Source organism: Apaloderma vittatum, unplaced genomic scaffold, assembly GCF_000703405.1.
Source record: "Apaloderma vittatum isolate BGI_N311 unplaced genomic scaffold, ASM70340v1 scaffold13091, whole genome shotgun sequence".
NCBI lineage: Eukaryota > Metazoa > Chordata > Aves > Trogoniformes > Trogonidae > Apaloderma > Apaloderma vittatum.
In genome coordinates, this window is record NW_009699721.1 from 29,189 (window position 1) to 44,290 (window position 15,102).

At 37.6% G+C, this 15,102-nt stretch overlaps 1 protein-coding gene across 1 annotated transcript in view; it reads left to right on the forward strand.

The window, feature by feature from the left end:
- Window positions 1-2,975: 2,975 nt before the first annotated feature.
- The window catches only part of PALMD (palmdelphin), a 27,931-nt gene continuing 15,804 nt past the window's right edge, over window positions 2,976-15,102 (forward strand). The window contains exons 1-3 of the mRNA XM_009878514.1: window positions 2,976-3,267; window positions 8,346-8,426; window positions 13,763-13,893. Of these exons, the coding sequence (XP_009876816.1) occupies window positions 3,223-3,267; window positions 8,346-8,426; window positions 13,763-13,893 (257 nt within the window). The 5' untranslated portion in view covers window positions 2,976-3,222. The remainder of the gene's footprint in view (window positions 3,268-8,345; window positions 8,427-13,762; window positions 13,894-15,102) is intronic.

Below are 15,102 nucleotides of genomic sequence, written 5' to 3' on the forward strand. Positions count from 1 at the left end.
GTTTTCGACTGATAACAACCTGATCAACTCCATTCCCTTGAAATTCACTTTTTCAAAAAGTGAAAGCTGCTTGCTCCTTTAATGAGATGTTTCGCCTTAGAAGCAATTGTTTGCAACTACAATAACCTGTAACTCCCTGTATATGTAGTACCTTCAGTTAATTATTTGTTTCAGAAGAAATCCCAGTGCAGTAAGTAAGAGTCGGACTGAGGATAGCTTTGTTTGTAGAGTATGGCCAGGAACAAGTACTGCAGTTCTGAAGAGACAGGATTTCTCTATGCCAGTCCTCAGACTTTGCCCCAGAAATGGATAACAGAACTTGTATTTCCAGCTGTCAAAGTGCTTCTGGGGTCCTACTTCTAGATTTTGGTTCAGCAAATTGCATTCTTCTAAATTCCCACCCACTTTTCTGTAAGACTTTGTAATGCAACTCTTTCACCCTGTGCTTTAGATTCTCATTACTGCTCTTACATTACGTACCCAATGCAAAATGGCAATTAACCAAGGAAGAAGGGAAGCCAAAAAAATCCAACCTGTATGACTCATTGTGTGATACAACAAACATTTTCTGCTTAAGCTGTGGAATCTGTTCTACCAAAACAAAAATATACTGTTGCCAGTTACAGAAACATAGCCTAATATACCATTCTTCTAAAAGTTACCTCCCTCCTCCTCCCCCTTAAATTTGCAGAATAGGTAGGTAGTTTCCTCTGGATATATTTCTGACAGGCAAGTTCTGAAAAACCTTGTTCCAAGAATCCTGCAAACTAAAAGCACAGCTGTGCAAATTCACTGACCTAACCTTATAACACCACAGAAACTCCTATTGGTGAAGCAGGCTTAAGGGGCAGACAAAATGACAGCTGGTCCATTTCTTCTGCACATAAATCCCATTTAGAATAGGATTAAGATAACTGGAAAACAATCTATTGACTGAACAACAGATCCTGCTAAGAAGGGAATATATGTGATTTTCAAATTTTAAAATGTTTAAAGTGGGCCTTAAATACTTTCTTAATAATGGTTACTTAAAAAGGGAAGCAATATTTTAGAAAACATCTTCAGGTTACTTCCATTTACTACGAGTTTAGATTAGGTAAAGACAAGTTAAATACTTTTCTAGTGTGCAAATATATAACATCCACAACTAATGATTTTAAAAGCTTTTATATAATTTTGGAGCGTAATGTTAGGAGAATATTTAGATCACAAAAATTCAAAGTGATGTAATCCCATTGAACTTGAAATATCGACCTCGTTTCTCCATTGATTGAGAATCAAATCCAATTTATATCAGAGTAGAAACTCTTGCCCAAAAGTGACTCCCTTATTTCTGATGTAATCATTTGCTGCTTTTAATATTTTTAAACACTTTGAAGTCCACATACACCTAAATTTTAAAATCACTTTCACAAAAGACAAAGATGAAATAAGTTTGGAGGTTTTTTTGAAATAAAATAGGGCAGGCTATACTAATTTATGCAAGATTAAATGGAAAGGCTGTCTCTCTATTGCCTTCTGCAGCAAGAATATGTTTAATTCAATGAGGTGGTTGAATTTACTCTCCAATCCATAAACTAAACACACGTAAATTCCCATGTAATCTGTCTCTTGATATACCTCAGTACACTTGCCTTTGAACTTCATATTTACTTTTATGTGGTAATTTTTTTAATTTCAGGTGCTGACCAAATAAAGCATATATTAATATTTTAAAATTAATAATAATAATCTTTGATGGAGAATAAAACATGGGGGTTTTGCAAGTTTGAACAAAACCTCAGGGTGGATCATAGTATAAACAAAACATTAATGCATCCTTAATCCCAGTGTGGAAGGGCATAGTCTGCATGTGTGTATGGATGAGTGATGACATCCTAAAAAGGTGGAAATTTAAATTAAATATTGATTCATATGAAATTACGAGGATGTAACTTCACCATCAAATGTTCAATTCTGTAACATCTTAGAATTTTATAGTAACGAGCCTTATTTTTCCACCAAGATTCAGGTCACTGTATTGACATGTAAAGTAAACCCCCTCACCAAATCCTGCTGAGTTTAGTCATCTCCATGAATTAACAGGAAAAAACACAAACATGCTGACTGACTTTCTTGCTGGTGTCCTTTCAAAGACTTAAGTTACACAAAACTGAGGGAAACAAACGGATTCCAGATTCAAAGTACATCTTCATGCTGTTTGAATTCAGCTTTATCTGGCTTAGAACATTTTCCATAACTGGCTTTTACTAGAAGCAGTTCCACTCGTTTTGCAAGTTTCCTCGATTGATTTTGGAAGGCTGACTCCCACTCCTGTAATTGGAAAGGTCAAAATATACACCATCTCTTAAGGAGCATAATGCTGTTTTTGTCAGAAGTCCACAGCAAAAAAACCTTTAAGTCAGCTGAATGGAAATCCAGTGTGAGAGCCACTGGCATTTCAGACTCATCTTGGTAACACTGAAATGATGATCCTGAAATCCTTACTTAGACAAAGCTTTCCCCGAGTCCCAGATAGCTGACCATTAATTGCACAGATTAACACTTGCATTCAATGACAGACTTGATTGCCTAAGGTTTATTTTACTTAGGCTAGCAGTTCTAAAATATTCTTCCAGTCAAGAATACAGCTTCTCTAAAAATTTCTTCTAACAAATTCGGGTAAAACTATCAACTCAAAAAAAACCCCAGCCATCTACAGTGCTGAGTTCACAAGTTAAAACACACAGGTGAAATACCTTTCATAAGAAATAGGAATACTTAATAAGTTTCAAATGTCCGTGTATCACCAGAAGCATACACAAAGGGAAGAAAGAGAAATAGGGACATAATAAAAGCTTACTTCTACCATGGTCCTGGAAGATTGGGTTTTGGGCATTTAACAGTTAAAGAAGCAATGGCACGCTAACCGAGCACATTAAAACAAAGAGTTGGCAGCTTCTGAAGGAAAAGGGCTTGTGCTCCACTGTTCCAACTTGTCAGTCAGCTCATGCCAGCACTCTCCACGTCTGCCTCTCCTACACACCCTCATTACATCTGTCTGTCTGGACTGATCTGCTCATCTGTTCAGGGACTCTCCTGACAAGTCAAAAAACTCTGCCTTCTCTCTGCTCTGGAACTGGATCAAATCACCTCAGCTTTTTTTGTAGCCCCTCCAGAAGCCTTTTTGCTTATGGTCTCATTCTGTTTTCCTTCACTACTTGTCTGGTTTTGATTTCTAGAATGGAGGAAGCCGAATTGCTGAAAGAAAGATTCCAGGCCATAACAGTAAGTGCTTATAGTCATAACTCGCTCTTAAAATGAATAAATAAATAAAAGTTTTAGTAGTATTGTGTTAAGGAGCTACTGTGTGTTTTCTGAAGAGTGATTTATTCCAGGACAGAATACAGGATTTAAGCCTGCTTTAAATTGTTACTTTTTAATTATGATTTAAAAGCTATTGGTTTAAGACAGCAAAGTTGCCTGTACTGACTTTATTACAGGTTGTATTGTACTTACAAATTAAATTCAAAGCAGTGAAAGTATGTGTACAAATCACTACTGAACAGTCTAAAATACATATTACTATCAACACAGTTGAATGTTTGCCTGAAGGACAGCAGGTCAAAAGGCAGCTAGATAATTCCAGAACAAATCAATTTTCCCATTTCACAATAAAACTGAGAAATGAAAGATTCTCACTTTGCATTAAATACAATTTCTGAATTATCAATGATCTATCATAAATATTGCTGTCTGAAAAGTGAAAAAGGACAGGGTTAGATTAATCAAAAATGTTGCTTGTTTCCAGAAGGAAAGAGAAAAAAAGATAAAAAGGAAAAAAATAAAAAGGACTTGGTGAAGTTTATGCTAAAGATGTTAGAAAGCATTTTCAGTTTATCTTCTAAAGGGAAATCTGATTCAAAAGATACATTGTGTTTTAAAGGAACTACTGAGCTATTTTTAAAAGGAATATAACCTGGTATAACAAAAATGGCTGAATCCAAATTCTCCTCTGACTTGATCTCCACTGAAATGTGTTCAATTACAAAAGAATTAAACAAAAGTTGGCCTTTTGAGATGAAAGGAAAACTGCAGAAGGATCACTCACTGTTACAGGAAATCTCTAAAAACAAATGGGAACAAAGTTTTTTTTTTTCATACTGTTAGTATGAAAGATTAGTTGCAAAACAAACACCACTGGCTCAATAAATGGTGGAGAGAGTTTAAAAATACCTTTTTAGATTAATATATTATATTAATACCTAAATACCTTAAAAGTGAGAAAGCATAAATGGAAATCTACAGGAGTTGAATAGGCAGGGGTTTAATTTGGTTGAGTTTTATTTAAAACATCTGATAAAAGCCAACATTTAAAGGCCCATTTATTGTATTTACTTGAGATCTGACTCAAGCCCACAGTAAAGTAATTTGAAATATTTTAGAGGGTTTAGAGTATGTTTATTTGTTTGTTTAACTGCAATGGTGTTTGAACCAAATTTATAACCTCGACGTTGTCTCTAGCATACAGGCTCAAAGAGAAGAAATATTTTGGCGCTCCAGAGAATTCTGGGCCTTGCAATGTTTTATACTTCCTGGCATCTACCAGGAGGAATGGGGCAGCACTCTTGCCTGAGGAGGACTCTTATGAACATATGGGAATATGTTCATCCTCTGGCTTCATCTTTGCCTCCAGATGAACACCGGAGAAGTATTTTTTTAAAGGAAGTGTGACAGCTTCCAGTGTCTTGCATTACAGTAAATAGGAAATCATATCTGGATCATATCAGTGTGTTTATTATAATGCACTGGAGAGATGAAAGGCCCTAAATAAATTGAAGCTATAGTGAGGTTTAAGAACCTGCAGTAAAAGTTGTGTAAGAAAACAACACGTTATAATTACAACTGCAAGTTACTCAGTGGATCTAGGAAGGCTAAAGCCAAGCAGCTTACCTGGGAATTTCAAGTGCTACCTACAAGATGGAGTTTGGAAGGGATCTAACAGAGGATAGCAAAGGGCGATCAGAGCAGTAAACATCTACACTTGCACTGAAATCAGATTGGTTTCAGTTGTTAAATGCCTGGTTCCCTTCTAGCATCTGGCTTTCACAGAGCCATGAAGGATTTTCAAATTCTTTTTCATATCTTCTCTACATAGCAAAGCAAAAATAACAGGGTTTTTTCTGTTATTTAGCTTCCACCTGCTGCTGGTGTATATAGAGTATAACAAGTAAAAAATCAGGTATTAGAGAGACTGTTGTATCTTAAAATACAAAAGCTTTAAGTATTTACTGTGGCAAATACTGAGACTAAACAACTGAAGAGGAACCTTAGACTTAATCCTTTGTCATCAAATCTCCTATTCTATAGGAAAACAAAAGAGACGAAAGATTTGAAATGTGATTAAAGATTTATATTATGACATTTATGCAGTCTCATGCCATCAGACCAAAGTGTCCATACCTGCAGATTAGACCCCTTGACAACCAAGCACTACCTCAGGAAATTTATATGAAAACAAAAACCACATCAGCTAAAACATTGGCTGCTCCATTGGCTTTGACAGTACATGACATCTGTCATGGGACCAAGAAGTACACCAGCACTAGCACCACAGTGGAACGCTGACACAAACTGGTGCACTTGGCACATTAGATACCTGGCAAGACACTTCTCCATAGATGTGTTTCCCTTCCTTTCAGACAGATCCAGTTTAGAACACAATTCTAAACATTCATTTCAGTAGGAGTGAAAATTGGGACTAAGGCTCAAGTCTTACCTTACATTGATGCACAGCAGGGAGGAAGCAATGAAAGTACTTCTTCATTAAAAGTAAATCTTGCCCATATTAACAACCACATAGTAAGAGAGGGTTGGAAGACTTCTGCCAGTAACCTGGCAGTTTTCTAGAGGAACAGAACATGAAGTTTAGTAGAAATGTGGATTCCTTAGCTATCTAAGAACAAACATTTATTCATTGGATGTATAGTCAAAACTTTGTACAGCGAGACACGATTTGCAGATGAAGCATAGCAGAATACATTCTAGAAAGCATCCTAGCAAGTTTTAAAAAATATTCTGGCAACACAAGGTTCAAAAAGGTTGTTTGTATGTCTTCCTTGACTTTAACTTCTGGCATTAGATCTTCAGCTTGCTTTGACTAGATATATTTCAACCTGTGGATAATTGTATAATGGATGTTTATTACCAACCAGCAAAATTAAAACATGCTAGAACACAAAAGGATATAAATAAAAGAAAAAATATTGAAAGTCAAAAAAACATAGACCTCTAACAAAAGAAACAGGCAAAAGTTTCATTACTGAATAGGTTCTTTACACAGTTAATTTACAATGCAGTTATTTGTGCCTTTATACTGGTTTCTTTCTCCACAGTATTTCCATGTATCACTTCATTTCAGAGTGCCCGAGCTCTCAGTACACATCTCCAGCCGTACAAAAAAATAATATTTAAATTAGCTTAAAATATTTTTTAATAGCATAAACCGAGCAAAAGTTATTTGCTGGCTAAGAATCTTAATCAGAACTTGAGTAAAGAGAAAAAGCTGTTTCCTTAAGAATTATAAAAATCTGCAAACCAAGCTTTGTCACACTGTGCTCATCTAATGATGGGTTATTTAAAAATCATTTATATAATGAGATCAGGAGTATTTCCTAATTAAGAAAAGGTGTAAAAGATGTGTAAGATGTCTCTAAAATCAGGACTGGCTGAGTAAAATCCAGCATAGCAGTTCTGGGATAAAATCTCTAAGAAGGGATATTGCAGAAAAGTTACATATTGTAGCTATCATAAATCAGTATCTTTGTTAGCTGTATTTAAAAACATTGACAAAACTCAAAAACCACTACAGAGGTGAAAGGTAGCACGTATCTTGAGGCAAGATCTCTACCTGTTCTCTTTGATGTATTAAAGACAAACACCATTAAGGAAAAAGCATGAAGTACAGATAGTATTTACAGGCAGCTACTGGACTTTGCAGGCTACAAGCAAGACAGGATCGCTGCCACTGATCCACCCACTAAAACCCAGCACACCACCAGTTGTGGCTGGGGGGGGCGGGGGGCCGCCCTGGGCGGGGCCAGCCTGGAGTCCTGCTCTCTCTCTCCACAAGGCTGGGTGGTTTCTTCTACTTCCTACCCTATCCCTGCAACCCACGGCTCCACCGTTAATTTCCAGTAAGAGTGAAATGATTCAGCCAAGCATACTATGGCTCTTCCTGTTTCCAAATCCCAGATCCTGAGGATCCAGTGGAGAACAACTCCCAGCCTTACACCCAGCCCTTCCTTACTGACTTCATACTCCTTACACACAGCTGGTTCCTCAGGTGGGCTGAAAAGTCAAGTCTCGTCCTATGCTTGTGAGGAACTTAACTCCTTCCTAAATCAAACTAGGCTGAAAACAAATTCCTTTTTTTTTTTAAAAAAAAAAGCACACAACCTATCAGTAATCATAGAACGGCATAGGCTGGAAGGGACCTTAGAGATCATCCAGTCCAACCTCCCTGTTTTGGGCAGGGACGCCACCTGTCGACTAAACCTGGCAACACATGGGGACCGAGCGGGAATCAATAATCAATAATCTGCTCTACTTGAAAGAGAAATTAGCTTCCAGTCAGTAAACGCTTTCACACAGCACAGCAGATAATTTACGTCCCTAAAACATACCAAGAAAGAAATGCAAAAGTTGCCATGTCCAATAACAGGATTGTATAGCATTAAGACTGACCAAGAGAATAGCCCATTAATACAGCTTGTAAGAGTAAAAGTTAGTTTCCTTTGGCATGATTTCTTTCCCACTGGCTGCTGAGGACACAAAGTACCAAATAAATGTTTGGCCTCATACTGAGGTGCTACAAGGACACTCCACGTGACAGCAGCTATCCAAAGACACAAGAGGCCCAAGTGCTGCCAGAGTTCAAACCCTTCACCCGTTTCCTTTTTTCTACAACCTGTAGCAAAAAGGATGATGTTAACACTATGGTAGATCAGCACCCCTAGAGGTTTTTACTTCTGAAGTTCAGCAGTCCTGAAAGTCTCATTTTGCAAGTACAATTGTGCTGAAATGTTCTCTCTCCCTGTTTTCTTCCCCTACTCTTCTCAATCATAAGTTATTTTTCATTTGGATCATCCTTGCTCTGTGGTCATTAACATGTTCAAAAATACCTCAGAGAAACAGTAGTGGAAGCCATACCTGCATAAGACATGAGCTGTTCACTCCCTGAGCACCATATAAACTTTAAAATAAGACTATTTGCATGAATTGATTTCACCCTACTGAAAAACACTGAAGTTTTTTAGCAAAAAATAATTTCTCTAAACAAGTGTCATTGTTCTCTTAATTTGTAGGACAAAAGAAAACTGCAAGAAGAAATTACACAGAAACGTCTAAAAGTAGAAGAGGAAAAAATGAAACATCAACATTTAAAGGTTAGTAAAGTATTGAATTTATGTAACTAAAGATAGCCTCAAGTCATTCAGCATGAATAAAGGGTTTGGATTTTGGAATGCAAATCTTCATGCATTTAAGTCATGCTTTTACTGTCAAATTTTCACAGCTTTTTGGAGTCTTGCCAGGACTCCATTTGGCTTTAATAAGCATCACCCTTTGAAAAAAATTACACTCAGGAGCTAATGTTATTTGATAGCTTTCATGGCATAAAATGAGATCACAACCAGGAATAACTCACAGATGAAAATTAAGCCTCACATTTCAGACTGGGTGTGTTCACTCCTTAATTCCACTACAGCAACCTCACTTACAGCAAAATCATGAGATCTAGTTGTGCTTTTTTTCCTGGGAAAAAAAGTAACCTGTTTTTATTTGTCTATAGCCATTTGTCAGCTTGTTTAATGACTCCTTGGTAAAAAAAACAAAAAAAAAGTTTCTTTCCATATATTTAATAAAAAAAAGAAAGGCGTAAATGCTGCAAATAAAGTAATGAAATATGGCCTGGTAAACTCCGGGTTACAAAGTACAGATCACTTACAAACCAAAAGATCCACCTCTGCAGATACCTGGAATTGCAGTGATTTTTATCCAAGAGCATCAGTCTTACAGGGTCTATTTTAATTTGGTAGTACACGTCATCTAGGGAGATGAGACAAAATCTATGCTTAAAGACTTGGTATTTTACACACCCTTTTAATTATATGAGTGAATAAACAGTTTCAAGAAAGATAAGTTTATTCTAATACCAGGAGTGTGGCGTGTCTCCTTGAGCGAATGTGGGAGAAGCATATTTAAAGCAAACTCCTCTTCAAAGCAGACACCTGATCCTGGACTGCATCCACATTCTTCCGCAGCAAGCCAAAAAAGTGAGAGTTATGATAAACTAGTTCACTGGGCTAGGCAAGCCAACACAAAAGCCACCCAATGCTTTGGTTTTATTGCAAGGTAGCGATCATAAGGATGGGGTTTATCAATTGAGTAATGTCCTGTCTAAAAGAAAGCTGAATATCTTTTCCAAGTCTTGTAACTAACAAGCAACAAACATGTGACTGTCTTCCTCCAGCTTAGTACATGATTACATGGAGTACTGCAGTCTATGTTTCAAGTTTCCACACCTATAAATTCAGGATGACTCTTTTGCCCTTCTTTGTAAGAAGGATAAACTGATCTGTTCTAGACAACCAGCTAATCCTCACTACTGCTGCGTGCAGAGTCCTAGGGCAGTAAAAAAACATGCCTTTAGCTAACGTTAACAGGTACAATGGAATAAAAAGTTAAGAAAACAAATACCCACCTTGTATGTATTCTGAAGATATTTAATGGAATTTTACAAAAGTTAAAACAGTCCTGGAAAAATACTACTGAAATTCTCTTCCTTTGGAAGAGGACAGAGGATGCTCTAAGAAAAATCACACAGATACCATACAGAAGTTTTTAAATTAAAATCTAGATCATAGATTTTCATCTATGCATACAGAGGAAATTATTCAGTTACCAAAGAGGGATCAAGCATACATTTAAATTCATATATATATGGTGTATAAATACATACAGATCATTAACTATTTGTAGCATCCAAAATGAAGACTACTTTTTCCAACAGAGTACTAAGTCACTTAATATCAGATGCAACGTTACTATATGAACATCCTCTGTTTGATGCCCTGGAATCCTTGTCCTTTAATGAGCATTTATGCTTCTGACTAATTCAGGTATTTCAATGGAGTCAAATACCACAAGAATCTAGCACAGAAACTACTTTAAAACAGATTTAGGCTTCCAAAATATTTAGGCACTTCAGTATTTTTTATTGTGAACTCATTTCACTAGCAAGTCAGGCTGATTTCATTCATTTAGTCTCCTACCAGTGGTGCATGGTGAAAACTAGAGCCCCGTGACCTACTCAGCAGAACTTGCACCTGTCCCTTAGGAAACATTGCAGGTTAGCAAATTTCACTGTCATATAGATGTTCCTGGTAGCTGGATATCACTATTCTGTTCCTTGTTTTTTCCTTCATTCCTATTTATAACCTTTAGTAACAGGTTTATTAAAGGGTTGTTGTTTCGTTTTGTGGGAGGTTTTTTTGTTGGTTTTCATTGGGTTTTTTGTTTGTTTGCTTTGGGTTTTTTTGTTTACTTTATTTTTTAAAAACTTCATTTTGGAAATAGGAATCTCTGCTCTGGCTTCTCAATTACTTTCTTTGCTGTCCCCAAGATAACTTCTTATTAGAATGAGGCAGATGAGGTATCATAATATGTCTTAGTTATCCGGTGGAACTACTGAAGAAGAAATATTTATTCCCTGCATGTGCACTTCTGCCACATAAAGGACATGCAAGCAAATACAGACTTCTGTGTGGATAGGGATTCATAGAATTGCAAGGGGAAATGAGCGTACAAAGGAAATTTCACCCTCAAGTAATTCTGGATGCACCAGCAGCTAATCCTTCTTCCGACCTGCAATCCTTTCCACCGAAGCAACAAGTGAAAGCACAGAGTTGCTTGAAAAGCCTAGTGATGATTTGCATGCACTTTCCAAGACATTATGTAGTTTAGCTTTTCAAGTTTTTTCCTTCTGACACACATGAACGCTATTAGTGCTGCCTTGTAGGTCACACATCTTATTCCAGGAGTTAACGGTGTTGAACTACATCCTCTGTGAAAATGATTTACGATTCTTCCAACATGCTGTAAAGTGAACTGCCGTACCACTGGGAGAGCAGGATCCACAGACTGAATATGCCTGTGCCTTCCAGCAAAGGATGAATCTTTTGGTGTTAGTTTAGCCTTGTTAAGGATTACAGTGGAGTTATAGCTGGAGCGTATGTAGGACATTAATCATAGAATTTGCAGAATATTGTCAGGGTACTCCTGATGTGACCATGAACTACAAAAGGAAGCGATTGCTTTCCAGCACTCTGGCCATTCCCAGGCTCTTACCTTGCCACAGCATATAAGCATCCCTTTCCCTTAATGTACCGAGTCTCATGCAAAGTGGGAGCGCTTCCATATACGTGCTATAGCAGCTGCACCATCTAGTACTGAGCTAGAGATGCTTTATAGTGGGAGAGAATGCTAGACAGCAGAAAGAACCAGACAGCCTCAAAGCTGTCCTTTGAAAGCCCCAGGCTGCTCCTGTACTGGTTTGTGCTGATATCTCCATGGAGCAGCCTTGAAACATTTTGTTGTTCAAAGGCTGTTTCCAAACTATGCAAGGTGTCATTCTCTCAAAAGTAGCTAATTAAATTAGAAAGATTACACAGCATTTAATCAGGAGTAGCAGTAAACTATTCTAGGAAAAAGAAAAAAAATAACACTATTGTGTTATGCCTATATTTAGGAAGTTTGTTTTCTTGAGCTTAACTGTATACCTACATGAAGATTTTGTGGATTTCAATGGACGTTATCAGTTTTTGAGGTCTACAGTGCCAGCACTGCTGTACTTCTCAGAAGGACTTACAGATGATTTCTGGAGACAGCAATACAATACTAACTGAGATCCAGTCAGCATTGAAATCTCACTTTTCTAGGAGCCTTACTTATCATTAAACCCTAAACAACTTAATTGAAAGGTGACTATTAACTATGTTCCTCTCCCAGATTGAGAAAACAGTATTTTGTGGTCAATTACAACTATATCAAGACCAGGCTACTTAAATCTACCTGATAAAGCTAAAACTACCAGGTAAAGCTATTCTATTAAAATCTGAGTTAATTTCATCAACTGTCAGGAAGTGCTGTCAAGTGATCCTACAGCCAGAATCCAGTCAGGACATCAGTCATGTCAGGACATTAGTATTGAGCAGCCTGCGTTTCCTACAGATTTCCTAGGATCCAGTGTTGAGAGAGAGAATACTGTCCCTCAGAGCTAAGGCAACGTATAACATGGAGTGCCACAGAATTCCCAACAAGCCTGTTTTCACCACAGTTTCTGTCACATTCTGTATGTCACAGATCAAGCAAATGGAAAATTGCATTTAACTGTGATCAAGTCCTACATACATCCTCCTTCATCAGTGAAGGAGACAATAAACAGAGAAGTGTAGGAAACAACCACTGAAGTGACCCAACACACAGGATGTAGGCAGGGCTTCTAGCAGCTGGTGCAAGCAGCACCAAGGTTAATGCAGCCTTCCCACCAGTGCCGGGCACAGCTCTGCCTCAAAGCAGCAGTAGTCAAAATCCAGTTTAGTCTTCATCTATGTCTTACAATTAACAAAACTATACAGGGGAAAAGAACAAAAAAATCTAACATGGAAATCAGACAGCTCAAAGAATCTAAATTAGAAGTGGAAAACTCATGGTTATTTAAAAAACTTAAGTGTGCTTTTCTTCCTTGCTGGAAAACTTTTTCTAAGGAGCCCTGACTCCCGCTTATTCCCCAACGCAGCAACTGGATTTAGACTAAAGGGAGTGAAAAGAGTGCAAGAAAGTTTGCACCGTTTACAAACCTGCAAATATGAATAATATTTTTACACTGGGAATATTTTAGAGAGCTCTAATTACTTTCAGATGTCACCTTTCATATTGTAAAGCAGCTGTAGGAAGCAATCAGCGGATATAGGCATATTTTTCAGAATTTGAAGACACAGCTGAGAGATCTAGTCACCTGTACCCATGCAATACACCCATTTATAAGCCATGACAGTACAGAAAAAAGTCCACAGGCACTAAACATAAGACCTAAATACATGAGCTCTGGATTTTCCCTACAACAGCAGTTTTAAATATGTAGCAGATGTGCTGAAATGCTAACCAGACATCAGCAACCCATGTTCCACCTTTTCTCACCAGATGAAATGCAAGTTCGCTACAATAATTACCCAAGCTCCTTGTAAATTCCAGAGGTAGCATTGCATCACTAACTCCTAGAGATCTCTTCTCCCTATACAACTTTATTTACAGGAACTTTTCACTTTTTGTACCTCCTCCCATAATTCATGCAACATCATGACCCCAGAAATCAGGACGATCAAAATAAAACTATAGTGCTTCTGACTCCAGTTGGAGTACACCTGCTTTGATACAACTGTTTTGCTTTACTGAGGACAAACACACAAATGGATCCGCTTATAACGTTATAGGTAACAACTACCATCCTCTACACATTGGTTGTGTGGACTAATAAAATGGAACTCAGTGAGTTTGATTATAAGTCAATCTCAATGAGTGGCACTCATTGCTGTGAGGTCAACTTATGCTACATACAGCACAAGAATGTGGATCACGCCTATGGCATCAAGACAAATACCATAAATGACTGAATAGCCCAACTTTAAAAGTGCACTTACTTATCTCCATTTTTCTTCATTAGAAAAAGGCCTTACGAGAAAAGTGGCTCTTGGACGGCCTTAGTTCTCTCACTCCAAAAGAACAAGAAGAAATGCAAAAGCAGAATCGGGAGGACCAACAACGGACTCATGAGCTGGAACAAGACATTTTCAGGTAGAGTAGTACCCTTGTCTGGGTTAAAATGGTTTCTTCTTAAAGGTCCTGCCTTATTTTGTAAAAGATTAAAATGTCAGCAAGGGCCAAGCATATATAAAATATAATAAAGATTGTTAAACTGCATATCTTTATTATATTTTCTAATTATGTGGGATTAGAGAATGCACAATACAAGGTTTCATCATGTGAATTTTATCAAAGTGCATAGTAAACACCTTGCAGAGTATTTGTTTCTTTAATTGCAGATATCCCTTTCATGCTTTACTCAATAGATATAAGGCACAGCATGCGGGCTTTGCTCTGAGATTGTAATAATTGAATCAAAATTAAAAATAACAGTAAATAGTTTTAAAAGTTCTTCAGTTTCACTAGGACCTGTACAGCCTGTTAATAACTGATTTCTACCATAACACAGCACTTCAGAACAGTACGAGCTACCTAGCCCCCCATTAGTATCACTTGCTTATTCTCACTTTTCTTCTGTGCTGTTCTGCGCTCAATTTATTCCCAGAAGCCTGTTATAGGAAAGGTCTTTTTCTACCTTTTATTAGACACATTCATAAAAATCTCATTGCCTAGTGCCTCCCAGCGACTGAGGGCTAACGTCAAACTGCATAGACAGTCTCACATAAAACTCCTTTATTTACTATGAACATGATTCTGGGTGCTTATTAACTGCAGTTAGCCTTCCCCAAACACCACAGGGCTCTGTACACAATCAGCTCCTTCCCTGTATTCAAGTACACCAACAGGTACTACCTATTAGGACCTACAGAAAAGATGAAGTATTGCTGTTTCTTTGGATTCTGCAAAGTTTCATCATCCTTTTTTGAGGCTTCTTCCTCTATCTCAATTCAATAGCATCTTCCTCCATACTCTTCCTCCACTGTCCTCCTACACACACTCTTTTGGCAATTGTCACCAGGATTAACTCCTCCGGTTATCTCCCACTCACTTACCTCCTTACTCCATCTCTCTGACATAAACGATAATTTTCTTGGCTGACAGGCAGCAGCCTAGTGCTACTTTGTCCTATAATTACACTGACTTCTTACTCGAAAGCACTTTTCTCAAAAGGACAGCTTTTCACACATGTCTGTAGAATTCTTTGTCACAGTGCTAGGAGGCAGACAGTGTGCTCTAAAAACATCCAGCAGGTTGTGATTACGAAGATGTGCGAGAGGGGTCTCTACAACAATGTGATCA